Below are 12,529 nucleotides of genomic sequence, written 5' to 3' on the forward strand. Positions count from 1 at the left end.
GTGAATACATAGAAAAATATGCATGTGTTTCTCTCTCCTCTTCTCCTTTTCCAGGATTTGGTTAATGGTTATCGCTGTATCTGTCCACCTGGCTATGCAGGCGATCACTGTGAAAGAGACATCGATGAATGTGCTAGCAACCCCTGCTTGAATGGGGGTCACTGTCAGAATGAAATCAACAGATTCCAGTGTCTGTGTCCCACTGGTTTCTCTGGAAACCTCTGTCAGGTGAGTGGAGGCAAAAACTTCAGATCTAAGCTTTAACATTAAAATATTTCTCTGCCACCCTCCCTTGTTGCCTCCCCATTCTTCATTCCCCCCTCCCCTTCTCTGCTTCTTAGGCCTCTGATGTGAGCTAGCACCCTACTGACTGAATTTCTGTTAGAACAAATGCTGGTAGAAGGGGGTGTTGATGAATGAGTTTCTTCTTGATTACTGTGGCCTGTTTGCTTGGCGTTGGGATTTATTACCTAGCCCTGCTTCTGCTCTGTCACTCTGCCCTGTGACATAATGATTTCCCAGCATGTGGCAGACCCCAAGGGTTATACAGGGGGAATGTTGTATATATAGGGTGTTTCCTTGTAGAAGTGGTTGGGCAGGGGTCAGGTGTTTACTGCCTAGAGACATGATGGCAACACCTGTGTTACTTTGATCCTCTCCTTACTCTTGCCACTGGACAGCTGGACATTGATTACTGCGAGCCCAACCCTTGCCAGAATGGTGCCCAATGCTATAATCGTGCCAGTGATTATTTTTGCAAGTGCCCTGAGGACTATGAGGGCAAGAACTGCTCACACCTGAAAGACCACTGTCGCACAACTCCCTGTGAAGGTATTCCCCTTTCTTTCCCCTTGACCTGTCTCTAGGCCATCTCCTTCCACATCCCTTTATAAGTGGTAAATGGTGAGGAGGAAGGCTTGCAGATGGAAAATACTTATCTGATCACTTAGGGAAACAAGAACATATGGAGCTAATCTGTCAGACTGCCAGTTGGGAGAACCACGTGTATGAGTAGCCCAAGGGAGAGAATGTGAAATCCATTTATCATTTCAGTTCAGAAGTGGCACTGTTTGTGACAAAAAAGAATTGCTCTGAGGGGCATTGTCAGTGACGCTCTATAGCTGTGGGAAAGCTTTGGGTTTGCATAAGTTACAGTAGCCATGTCTGGGTGTTGGCCACTAGCATTTAGAATGTCATTAGTGCTTGACACTGTGTGTGTGTGTGTGTGTGGGTGGGTGTGTAGCTCATTTAAAAATAAGTATATTGGCCTATTGGATAGTATAACTTTAAATATATAGGTTTTTTTCTTTAACTTAAGATAGAGAAGGAGAGCTAGGCTCAGTGGTGTTACACACTTTAGTCCCATTGCTCAGGAGACAGAGGCAGGTGTTAGAGGCCAGCCTCGTTTACAGAGCAAGTTCCAGGACAGCCAGGACTACACAGAGAAACCCTGTTTCCAAAAACCAAAAAGAAAAAAAGAAGAAATGGAGGAGGAAGTGTGGAAGTGGTCTTTCTTCTTTGACAAGCATTTAACAAATCGGATGTTAAGATGTGATTAAAAATAACTTGAAAAAATATTCTGTCCACTTGGGAGTCCTAATTTTACCTGTCATAGGAACATTGTTGGGTTTTGGTCCCCAAGTGCCTCTTGATGTCTTAACTCATTAGCCCAAGAGTGGCACTCTCCAGTCAGGCAGGCATGGGCTAAGTTCTCTGCTTAGAAATGCTGTCCGTGGGCATGCGGCTGGAATCTGATCCCAAGCCTGCTGTGTTCAGTGATTGACAGCTGCACTGTGGCCATGGCCTCCAACGACACGCCTGAAGGGGTTCGGTATATCTCCTCTAACGTCTGTGGTCCCCATGGGAAATGCAAGAGCCAGTCGGGAGGCAAATTCACCTGTGACTGTAACAAAGGCTTCACCGGCACCTACTGCCATGAAAGTAAGACTCCCCTGGGAATTGGGAGCCCTGTGGGTACCCAGCTTGGGGAGCATTTGTTTGAATTGCTTAGTCAGAAGGTAGACCAGTAAAGGTTCATTTAAGCCCCATATGGAGGACAGTAGTCTATTGATAAGGCCACCAGCAACCTCTTGAGCTTCCCAAGATGATTTTGTCATGTTCTGGAATCTTATGGATTTGAGTGGTCCCTCTTTTCTGTGGAGTTTCTTCCCCAGGCCTACCAAGTGAGCCAATGTGTGAGGGTCTTAAAAAAAAAAATGGGAGGTACCTTCTAGAAGCCTTTGCATAGAAAGGGGTGGTGGTGTTTCCAGGTGCATTCTCAGGAGGCAGCTGTGAAAGTCACCAGATAATGCTTGATGACACCAAGATGTGTCTTTCGCCCTTCAGCAGCTCTTCATTTTTCCCTTGCAATTCCTTCCACAGATATTAACGACTGTGAGAGCAACCCCTGTAAAAATGGTGGCACTTGCATCGATGGTGTTAACTCCTACAAGTGTATCTGTAGTGACGGCTGGGAGGGGGCCTACTGTGAAGCCAGTGAGTCTGCTGCTGCTCTGGGGGACAGATGGCTCTAGGGTGAGGGGTGGGGGGGGTAGGGAGGTGGAACAAGGATGCCACCTTCCCTTGGGAAGTCTTTCTTGGCTGCAGGTCTTCCTGCGATTTCCATTATATGATGGTCACAATGACCTCGTCTCATGTATCTCCTTGTCATTTACTAAGTCTACTGGGCAGCAATGGGGAAGAGCTGGGGCATGATAGATAGAAATAGATGAGTAGTTAGAGTAAGTGCCTGGAAGGAACCTCTCTGATTTGATTGTAATTTCTGTCCATCTGGATTTTAATTGCCATTGGCATTCCAGAGGATTGTCTCCTTCTTCATAACTAGTATCCATTCTTCCTAGTGGGGAATTTCTCGAAAAGGGTGACGATATTGAAGTCCTAGTACAACTCACTTGTTCTTGGAAGGCAGCATAGAAAGCCAGGGTTGGCTCTCACCGTAGGAAAGATGCCCCTTATTATCCTGAATAGACTTGGACTCTCCTTCAGCTGCGTCTCTTTGATTCTAGACATAAATGATTGTAGCCAGAGCCCCTGTCACAATGGGGGTACATGTCGAGACCTGGTCAATGACTTTTACTGTGACTGCAAAAATGGATGGAAGGGAAAGACTTGCCATTCACGTAAGTGCTGCCGTGAGGGTCCTCTTGTCTATCTTCTGTGGGAGGGAGTTCTCCAGCAGAGACACTCATGCTGTAAGGTCTTCTTTCTTTAGGTGACAGCCAGTGTGATGAGGCCACGTGCAACAATGGTGGTACCTGCTATGATGAAGGGGATGCATTTAAGTGCATGTGTCCTGGTGGCTGGGAAGGAACAACCTGTAACATAGGTAACTTTCTGCCTTAACTCGGGTTTGTTGTGCCCATAGCCGTCATCTGTGCTTATCTGCCACTAGGCTTTTGGGACATAATGATCATTTTCTTGGGTCTGGTTCTTGCCCTCTCAGACCACCTTGGATCCTCAGGATCCTTAACCACCTTTTCTCTTATAGCCAGAAACAGTAGCTGCCTGCCAAGCCCCTGTCATAATGGAGGCACCTGTGTGGTCAACGGCGAATCCTTCACCTGTGTCTGCAAAGAAGGCTGGGAGGGGCCTATTTGTACTCAAAGTGAGTGGCCTCCCTTGAACTCTGTCTGAGCTACTGCAGCCTATCCTTGACACTCCTGGGGACTTGGAATTGAAACCAGAAACACTGCTGTTTGATGTCTGCTTCTGAATCACCTGGGTCCTTGTAGTGACTTGATGGGATACAGCCCTGACCTGGCCATGAGAAAGTCACCCGTGAGATAAGTGGGGACAGATGGTTTCTCTGTTCCCAGCTCTGGGTCTGACCAGCAGCCCGCCTCCCCGCCCCCTCTCCCTGCCTCGTTCCCTACCAGGGCCTCTTCCTGTGTACATGTGTCCCACGGCAAATGAAACTGAGTATGGTCCAGGCCTGCTTCCAATTTAGACTAGGTTGTCAACATATCTGACTGGTGTTAATTGTGACTTTATCATTCGGGTGTTATGGAAATAAGTAAATGGTGTTTTTACGGAGAAACCCAAAGTTTAAGTTTTTTTTTTTTTTTTTTTTCTTTTCTTTTCTTTGCAGATACCAATGACTGCAGCCCTCATCCTTGGTAAGTATGGCAGCCTTTTGAGCTGGTGCTTGGCTGTAAGGTGCATGGGAATCTCCGGGGATGAAGTTGAAAATGTAGGTTTGGATTCAGGAGGTCTGTGGTGGGGCTGTGTGTTTCTAACAAGCTCCCAGGTGACCACGCCCTGCTGCTCTGTGGGCCACACTTTAATTATCCAGGTTGTGTCTTCATTTAGAGCAATGATTCTCAACCTTGGGCTGCACACGAGAATTACCTGGGGAGCTTTTAAAAGTCCCAGTGCCTGGGCTGCAAGCGAGACCTAGGAAATTAGATTCTCAGGGGGTGGGACCAAGGCATCAGTATGCTTGAGCTCCACAGCCAGCAGTAGATAGGGCCTGGGGTGAGAGCTGATGTCTGTGCCAGGCATAGATTCATATGATGGATGGATTGTACACCTGGATGTTGGTAACTAAGGTTACCTTTAATTTCTTAGTTACAACAGTGGGACCTGTGTGGATGGAGACAACTGGTATCGGTGCGAATGTGCCCCAGGTTTTGCTGGACCGGACTGTAGGATAAGTAAGTATCACTGTATCTCGTGTTCCCATGGCTTTACTTGTCCATCCTCAACATTAAAATCTTTCATCTTTAAGGACAATTAAGACTATAGTTCCAATTAATCTCCTTCCTCCAGCTTGGATTTAAATACCCCTGGCTGATGTCCTCCCTGGTCATTCTCTGGGTGGCTTCCTTGTTCTCAGGGAGCCTGCCAGCCATAGAATTTGACAATCAAGCTACGCGGGAGCCCTGAGGAAAAGTGTGTGCCTCCCTGGTGATTAGCATGAAACTATGGCCAACTATTGTTCAGGAAGGCAGCTGGGTGTCTGCCTTCTATAGACTGTTCTGTAGTGGGTTTGACCAGGCCCCAGAGAAATGAGAATCAAAAATGAGAGAGAAACTGAATTCTGAGTTTTTTCTTCTTTTAACTCACCCCCCCACACACACACACACATACACACAAGTGTAGAATACTTTGTTGCTCTTCTCCTTAAAATCTTTGAAATTTTAGTGGTATTTGCAGTCCCACAGTCTGACATGGACTGAACTTCAGTTCTAAATAGATAGATTATATCTGCTTTGCCTTCTAAATCAGGCTTTGGCAAAAGATGGTCTGAGGGCCACATCAGTCCCACCTGTTTCTGTAAGTGAAGTTTTATTGACACTTGGCTATACATACTTGCTCTTACCCATTGTCTGCACCTACTTACAGGGTACAACCAGATTCCAGTCATTGGGACAGACTTTATGGCCTAGTAGAGTTAAAATTTTCACTCTGACCCATTTTCAGGGAGCAGTTACCAGCCTTGCTTTAAATTGCACTGTCAGAGGAGAAGGAACCTGGGGAACATGCTGCCTCTCTGAGGGCTCTGGCTTTAGACGTCAGGGCCGTGGGGGCCTTTGGGGGTCAGAGGCTAATAGAAGCTTTATGAGCAATTAGTGATCTGTTTGTAGCATACATGGAAATTCACCAAGCTTGTCCTTAGGATTTGGATGCTTGTCAATGTTTGTGAAAAAACTCTTTCCACTTTAGTGCCTAAATTTGAACCCATTTCTCCTAGACATCAATGAATGCCAGTCTTCACCTTGTGCCTTCGGGGCCACCTGTGTGGATGAGATCAATGGCTACCAGTGCATCTGCCCTCCAGGACATAGTGGTACCAAATGCCATGAAGGTAGGTATGCCAGGGTCTGGCTGCCTGTGTGACTATTCACAATGGGGGCATCATGCTCAAGGAGGCAGGGAAGAAGAGGAGGAAGGTGGTAGTTGATTTCTGTTGCCACAAAAATCACTGTGTAGCAAAGTTCCTTAAATCCTTAAAACCCAGTGGCTTGCAGTGTCCATTTTTTGTGGCTTGTAACATGATGGGTGAGGAGAGTGATTGCAGGTCCAGCTCTGGTTGACTGATTATCAGCTATCTGAGGCCTGTGCTTTTCACGATAGATGGCAGGCACACAGGGGGCCAGCTCAACTGTGAAAGCTCTGTTAAAGGGTCTCTCTGGTCACATATGCTGACACTGCTTTCCACAAGTGACCAAAAGTGAGCAGTCAGTGGGGATGGCCAGTGCACGTGCCTGACATTGTAGGAGGAGCTCTCATCACGTGGCAGAGGACATGGGTGTAACTATTTCTTAATAGGGAGGGGGTAAAAAATTCAGAACCATGATCCAGTCTGTGGAAAAGAAAACTCCTACTTAAGTGTCTCCACCTCTCAGTTTCAGGGAGATCTTGCATCACTATGGGGAGAGTGATACTTGATGGGGCCAAGTGGGATGATGACTGTAACACCTGCCAGTGCCTGAACGGACGGATCGCCTGCTCCAAGGTAGGGCGATGAAAGTTGCTGCAGTTCCCAAGTGTTAATCATGGGTGGACATTCCTGCTAAGCAACAGGCTCTTGCTTTCTCCTCCCCAGGTCTGGTGTGGCCCTAGACCTTGCCGGCTCCACAAAGGTCACAGTGAATGCCCCAGTGGGCAGAGCTGTATTCCGGTCCTAGATGACCAGTGCTTTGTGCACCCCTGCACCGGTGTGGGCGAGTGTCGATCCTCCAGTCTCCAGCCAGTGAAGACCAAGTGCACATCTGACTCCTATTACCAGGATAATTGTGCAAACATCACTTTCACGTTCAACAAAGAGATGATGTCTCCAGTATGTAACTTCTTTGATGAGGATGGGACTGTGTCTGCTTGTTTCAAAGTAGTGTGGCAAGTGAGGGAGGAGGTCATCTACTTCTCTATAGCCCCAAACTTGTCTCTTAGAACAAAGTGAGGCTTGAATCTAGACAGTTGATAAGACCACCAGCCTTTTTTCCTTCCATTGTTTTTCATGTATGTTAATGTCTTTTTTTTTTTAATCATTGTAGGGTCTTACCACTGAGCACATTTGCAGTGAATTGAGGAATTTGAATATTCTGAAGAATGTTTCTGCTGAATATTCAATCTACATAGCCTGTGAGCCTTCCCTGTCTGCGAACAATGAAATACATGTGGCCATTGTGAGTATAAGACCATCTCACTGCTAATTATTGGTCAAGAGGGAGAGTTAAGTTAGGCAACTCAAGCAGCAATTTCACTGAAAGCATTAGGTACCCTTGCTGTTGTGTTATTTCAAATGATGAATAATTCGCTTTTTTTCTAGTCTGCGGAAGACATCCGGGATGATGGGAACCCTATCAAGGAAATTACTGATAAAATAATAGATCTCGTTAGTAAACGTGATGGAAACAGCTCACTTATTGCTGCTGTTGCAGAAGTCAGAGTTCAGAGGCGTCCTATGAAAAACAGAACAGGTGGGTGTCCATTTGGAACATATCCTTTCCTGGGGGCTGTGAAATTGATTTGACCACTCCATTAAGAAAAAAGCCATTAGCTATGAATGACCTGATGAGCACTGCTTGCATCTTAGAAGCCCTTCTACTGAGAAAACAGCTCAATCTATTTGCTGAAGGTCACAAAACCTATATTGGTATTGGCTGATGAAGGCAGAGACAGGTACACCTGACCCTTCTCTCCCACTAGCACACTGTATGCACTATTTTGTTGGCAAGTGCTCATGAAAAAGAGCTGTGATCTAAATCCACTGCAAAGCCCTGGGGCAGAGCAGCACCTGAGCTGGGGATGTTGTACAAAGGCAGCTTTGGCTTTTTTATCCTAGCATAGCTGGCCCTAAGCACTGACAGGCACTCACTGGGTGGATGGCTTGATGGTCTGTTAGGATATTCAAATTCACCTTTTGATGATCTCGAGTGCCCACTGTTCAGGATGATCAGAAACCAGGGCTTCGGACTCAGAATTTTCATTATTCACAATTGCCTTTGGTTTCTGTTGACTCTTGAAATCAGCCCTGATCAGCCAGACTCCCTGGGACCAGAACTAAACTCCTGTCATGTGGAGTTGGGGAGTGCTACTCTAGCTGGTGCCTCTGGAGACAAGTGTCTTAAAGGGCTGCCATCTCAGCCATAGCCTATCAAGCTGTGAAGCTGCAGTTATGAAAAGGGACTTGTCCCCAGAGTACCTCTCTTAGGAACTGAATACAGGAGAACCACTGTTGGTATTCTTCTGTTCCCATGGTGATAGCTCTTCTTTTTGAGTTAATTGGTCTTTTGCCTATCTTACAGATTTCCTGGTTCCTCTGCTGAGCTCTGTCTTAACAGTGGCTTGGCTCTGTTGCTTGGTGACAGCCTTCTACTGGTGTGTACGGAAGCGGCGGAAGCCCAGCAGCCACACACATTCTGCCTCCGAGGACAACACTACCAACAATGTGCGGGAACAGCTGAACCAGATCAAAAACCCCATTGAGAAACACGGAGCCAACACAGTCCCCATTAAGGATTATGAGAACAAAAACTCCAAAATGTCAAAAATAAGGACACACAACTCCGAAGTGGAGGAGGATGACATGGATAAACACCAGCAGAAAGTCAGGTTTGCCAAACAGCCAGTGTACACACTGGTAGACAGAGAGGAGAAGGCCCCCAGTGGCACACCGACAAAACACCCGAACTGGACAAACAAACAGGACAACAGAGACTTGGAAAGTGCCCAGAGCTTGAACCGGATGGAGTACATCGTATAGCAGACAATGGGCTGCCACCATAGGTAGAGTCTGAGAGCACCCCGGGGCTTGTAGTTTCTTTAAACTGTTGTCGTATTCCAGTCTGAGGCTGTTGACTTAGAATCCTATGTTAATTTAAGTTTCGACAAGCTGGCTTCCACTGGCACTGGTAGTTTCTGTGGTTGCTGGGAAATGGAGTGCAGTGCCCACAGCTATGCAAAAAAACTAGTGAATGTGCCTGGGTGTACATTCCCCTGCAGCCGACACATCGGGGCTCCCAGGAGCTGCCCAGCCCTCGGCCAGGAGCTGCCACTTGTGCCAGCGGTCCTAATGGTGACGCAGCCTTAGGATCATAGTTTTATTTATATTTATTGACTCTTGAGTTGTTTTTGTATATTGGTTTTATGATGACGTACAAGTAGTTCTGTATTTGAAAGTGCCTTTTGCAGCTCAGAACCACAGCAACTATCACAAATGACTTTATTATTTATTTTTTTTATTGTATTTTTGTTGTTGGGGGAGGGGGGCTTTGATGTCAGCAGTTGCTGGTAAAATGAAGAATTTAAAGAGGAAAAATGTGTCAAAAGTAGAATTTTTGTATAGTTATGTAAATAATTCTTTTTTATTAATCACTGTGTATATTTGATTTATTAACTTAATAATCAAGAGCCTTAAAACATCATTCCTTTTTATTTATATGTAATGTGTTTAGAACTGAAGGTTTTTGATAGCGTTGTAAACATATGACTTTTTTTTTTTTTTTTTTTTTTGGTGAACTTTTCTCATTACATGTTGCCTGTAAGCCAAAATTAAGGTGTTTGGAAATAGTAGTTTCTTTTGAAAGGATAAGATAGGCTTCTTCACCTGGGAATACTGATGGAATCTTGTTTTCCAAGGTCAGGTGTTTAAACACTTCCTTTAGAGCATCACTTTAAGACACATTTTAAGGACTGACTGTGGCAGATTGAGAATTAGTCTAGAACAGGTTGTTTTTTTTTTTTCTTTCCTTTTTTTTTTTTTTTTTTTTTTCCTGCTTTAGACTTGAAAAGAGACAGGCAGGTGATCTGCTACAGAGCAATTTAAGGGAACAAACTGAGCTATGACTTACTGTAGCCAGAACGTGAGTGGTTGAATCTCATTAAAAAATATCCAATTAATTGTGTGAAGTTGGAAGCACACCAATCTTACTTTGTAAATTCTGATTTCTTTTCACCATTCGTATATAATACTGAACCACTTGTAGTTTTGATTTTGTTGTTGTTGTCTACTGCATTTAGGGAGTATTCTAATAAGCTAGTTGAATACTTGAACCATAAAATGTCCAGTTAGATCACTGTTTAGATTTGCCATAGAGTACACTGCCTGCCTTAAGTGAGGAAATCAAAGTGCTATTACCAAGTTCAAGGTCAAAAAGGCTTATAAAACAGTCATCTTGGTTCACCGTTGAGACCCAGGAGGATACTTTGTATTGTCCTATTAGTGTTATATGAACATAAGACTGCATCTTTGATGTGTTGTTCCTGGCAATAAATTTTGAAAAGTAATATTTATTAAATTTTTTTGTATGAAAACATTGGAACAGTGTGGCCTCTTCTGAGCTTATGTAGTTCTTGCTGCCTTTTCCATCCCACTGTTTGGTGCTGGTCATTCCGTCTGATGGAGCTTCTGGGAGGGGCCTGGGTGATGCACTTTTGAAGGCTTTCAAACAGCAATGCTTACCTGAGTTCTCAGAAACATCTTGGGGCTGCTGTGAAGGTGGGAGCTGTGGGAGCCCTGGATTCCCTTGTTATTTGACAAGTGTGAATACTGCTTGAATAAATACCACTGGATTGATGGCTTGCAGTGTGGAGGTGAATTGTTTGGGAGCACTCACAGGGAATGCCCACTGTACTAACAGGGTTTTTAAACAGTTTGGGATTGGTGTTGGGGTACAGAGGGAAACAGTGCTCTCTCATTCTTCTTGCTGTCATTAAATACCATACCCTATGGCTTTATGTGTATGCCTATCCTGGAGATTTTCCTTGTCACACAGTGGGTAGTTTGGTGTTAGGGCCTGTAGTCTGTTAGGGTAGTCTGGGTCACCACCTTGACCCAGAGCGTGAATGTTGGGCTGCCTCATTATGCAGACCTTGCTGGGTATCTGACTTGCCAAGAACTTACTAGACCATACTGACCTCCATATCTGTAAAGGACCAGAGCTGTAGCCCCTGGTGGCTCCAGTAGGCCTGTTCCCACACTGCCAGGTTCAGGAAGCTGGCCTCTGGTTCCTCTTCAGCAAGGGATAAGTTGTGAAAGCCACATGGACACGTTCCAGCAGCTGTGCAGCGTCACCTGGAATCCCCTGCTTCTGGTTAGAGGAAGCCAAAGCTTACCTTTGTCCCAATGCTCCCCAGCACCTAGCATTCAGGCCTGTCTAGGAGCCCCTGAAATTCATGCTATAATACAAACTTGGTGAACCAACGTGGAAGAGGCATGCTCTGCTGTTTGTGTCCTGGGGAATTTTCTCTTTTTCTACCAGTCTAGGGATTATTCTCAGGTGGGGAACTCATTCTAGGATGAGTGAAGGGCTTTAATCATCCCCCGAACCCCTGTGCATGAACAGAAACCATCCAAGGCTTCAATGTCTCTACCAGTGCCTGCAGTGTTTTGTTTGGGTGCCTCATTGAGGTGCTTCAGAAGGACCCACATTCCCATGACATCTTGCCTTGGTGGAGCAATACTTTGTCATTAATCTCTGCGGGTGGACAGCTGGTTTCTGAAAGGTGGGGTCAGAGAGGGAGAAGTAGTGACCCTATAAGCCAGGAGACAGTCTTGTTAAACAGCCCCAGATTCAAATAGCATTCTGAAGTAATACCTTGTTCTGGTGGTTTGTAAACTTGGATTCTGCAGGACTCTAGAATTCCTTGGATAGCTGCCAAGTAGTTTTGTGCCAAGAAAAAAAAAATTAATGAGCTTCTGCAGTTCTTCATTCCAGGAGGGAAGTGATCTTGAGATTCATGGGTGTTGTCTTGAGGAGCCTTTGGTCCCGACACTGAGTAGTGGGAGGGCATAGGTCAGGCTCCTGTGGGCATGGCTCAAAGCCAGGATTATGGAGAGAGAAGGAAGCAAAGGAGGCCCGGTTATGCTGAGGTGGGGGTGGCGGGTAGAAAAGAGGACTCAGCTTTAGTACCCTGGAGATGTTCTCAGCCCTCCTTGAAGCTTTAGGGGAGAAGTTTCAGTCCATAACCTCACTAGCTGGAATCCTAACGTTAGAATATGCCATGAGACTCCAGAAGAGAACTACCCTGCAGCTGGCCATTCCACCAGAGAAAGTCCCCAGTTTCTAGACAACTGTGGAGTAGGAGGCAGGTGAGACTGTCAGGAAGCACGCCTCCAACTTTGTTCAATGCAGAACCTCAGGCCCAGCCCAAGACCCTACAGGATCAGAACTCACCAAAGTGGGGTCTCCGACTCTCCGTTCTCAACAAGCTTTCGCCTCTGTCCCTTCCCCCTTTTGCTTACACACAGTAAAATTTGAGAACAGCTCCACTGAAGTATTAAAGTATATACTCTTCATTAATTACAATGTTTTTCCTCCTTGTTAAATGGAATTAAATAGCCTGGAAGCCAGTTTGTTGCTAAATTACCACCTGACATCATTTTTAAGTAAAATGATTACACTGCCCCTTAAGCAAGTTGTGGTCTATGTGATTCATCTTTATTAGCTGATCTGAGGGGTCAGTGAGTCAAAGTTAACTTACTTAGTGATATTTCTTTGGTAGAAAGGAGCCAAAGCAGAAGCCAAACCTTCCTACATGTTATACCTGCTTGTCACAAAGTGAG

General features: G+C 45.5%; 1 protein-coding gene across 2 annotated transcripts in view; it reads left to right on the plus strand.

Moving 5' to 3' along the window:
• The window catches only part of Jag1 (jagged canonical Notch ligand 1), a 35,178-nt gene extending 24,637 nt beyond the window's left edge, over positions 1-10,541 (plus strand). Inside the window, exons 12-26 of one of the 2 annotated variants that reach the window (XM_027421672.2) lie at positions 55-228; positions 681-831; positions 1,777-1,941; positions 2,383-2,496; positions 3,027-3,140; positions 3,233-3,346; positions 3,509-3,625; positions 4,109-4,136; positions 4,588-4,673; positions 5,714-5,827; positions 6,369-6,478; positions 6,569-6,802; positions 7,017-7,148; positions 7,292-7,442; positions 8,271-10,541. In XM_027421672.2, coding sequence (XP_027277473.1) covers positions 55-228; positions 681-831; positions 1,777-1,941; positions 2,383-2,496; positions 3,027-3,140; positions 3,233-3,346; positions 3,509-3,625; positions 4,109-4,136; positions 4,588-4,673; positions 5,714-5,827; positions 6,369-6,478; positions 6,569-6,802; positions 7,017-7,148; positions 7,292-7,442; positions 8,271-8,728 — 2,262 coding nt within the window. In that variant the 3' untranslated portion in view covers positions 8,729-10,541. The remainder of the gene's footprint in view (positions 1-54; positions 229-680; positions 832-1,776; positions 1,942-2,382; positions 2,497-3,026; positions 3,141-3,232; positions 3,347-3,508; positions 3,626-4,108; positions 4,137-4,587; positions 4,674-5,713; positions 5,828-6,368; positions 6,479-6,568; positions 6,803-7,016; positions 7,149-7,291; positions 7,443-8,270) is intronic. The other variant, XM_035446704.1, reaches the window with a different exon arrangement.
• The last annotated feature ends 1,988 nt before the right edge of the window (positions 10,542-12,529 follow it).

This window comes from Cricetulus griseus, chromosome 6 (assembly GCF_003668045.3).
Source record: "Cricetulus griseus strain 17A/GY chromosome 6, alternate assembly CriGri-PICRH-1.0, whole genome shotgun sequence".
Classification (NCBI taxonomy): domain Eukaryota; kingdom Metazoa; phylum Chordata; class Mammalia; order Rodentia; family Cricetidae; genus Cricetulus; species Cricetulus griseus.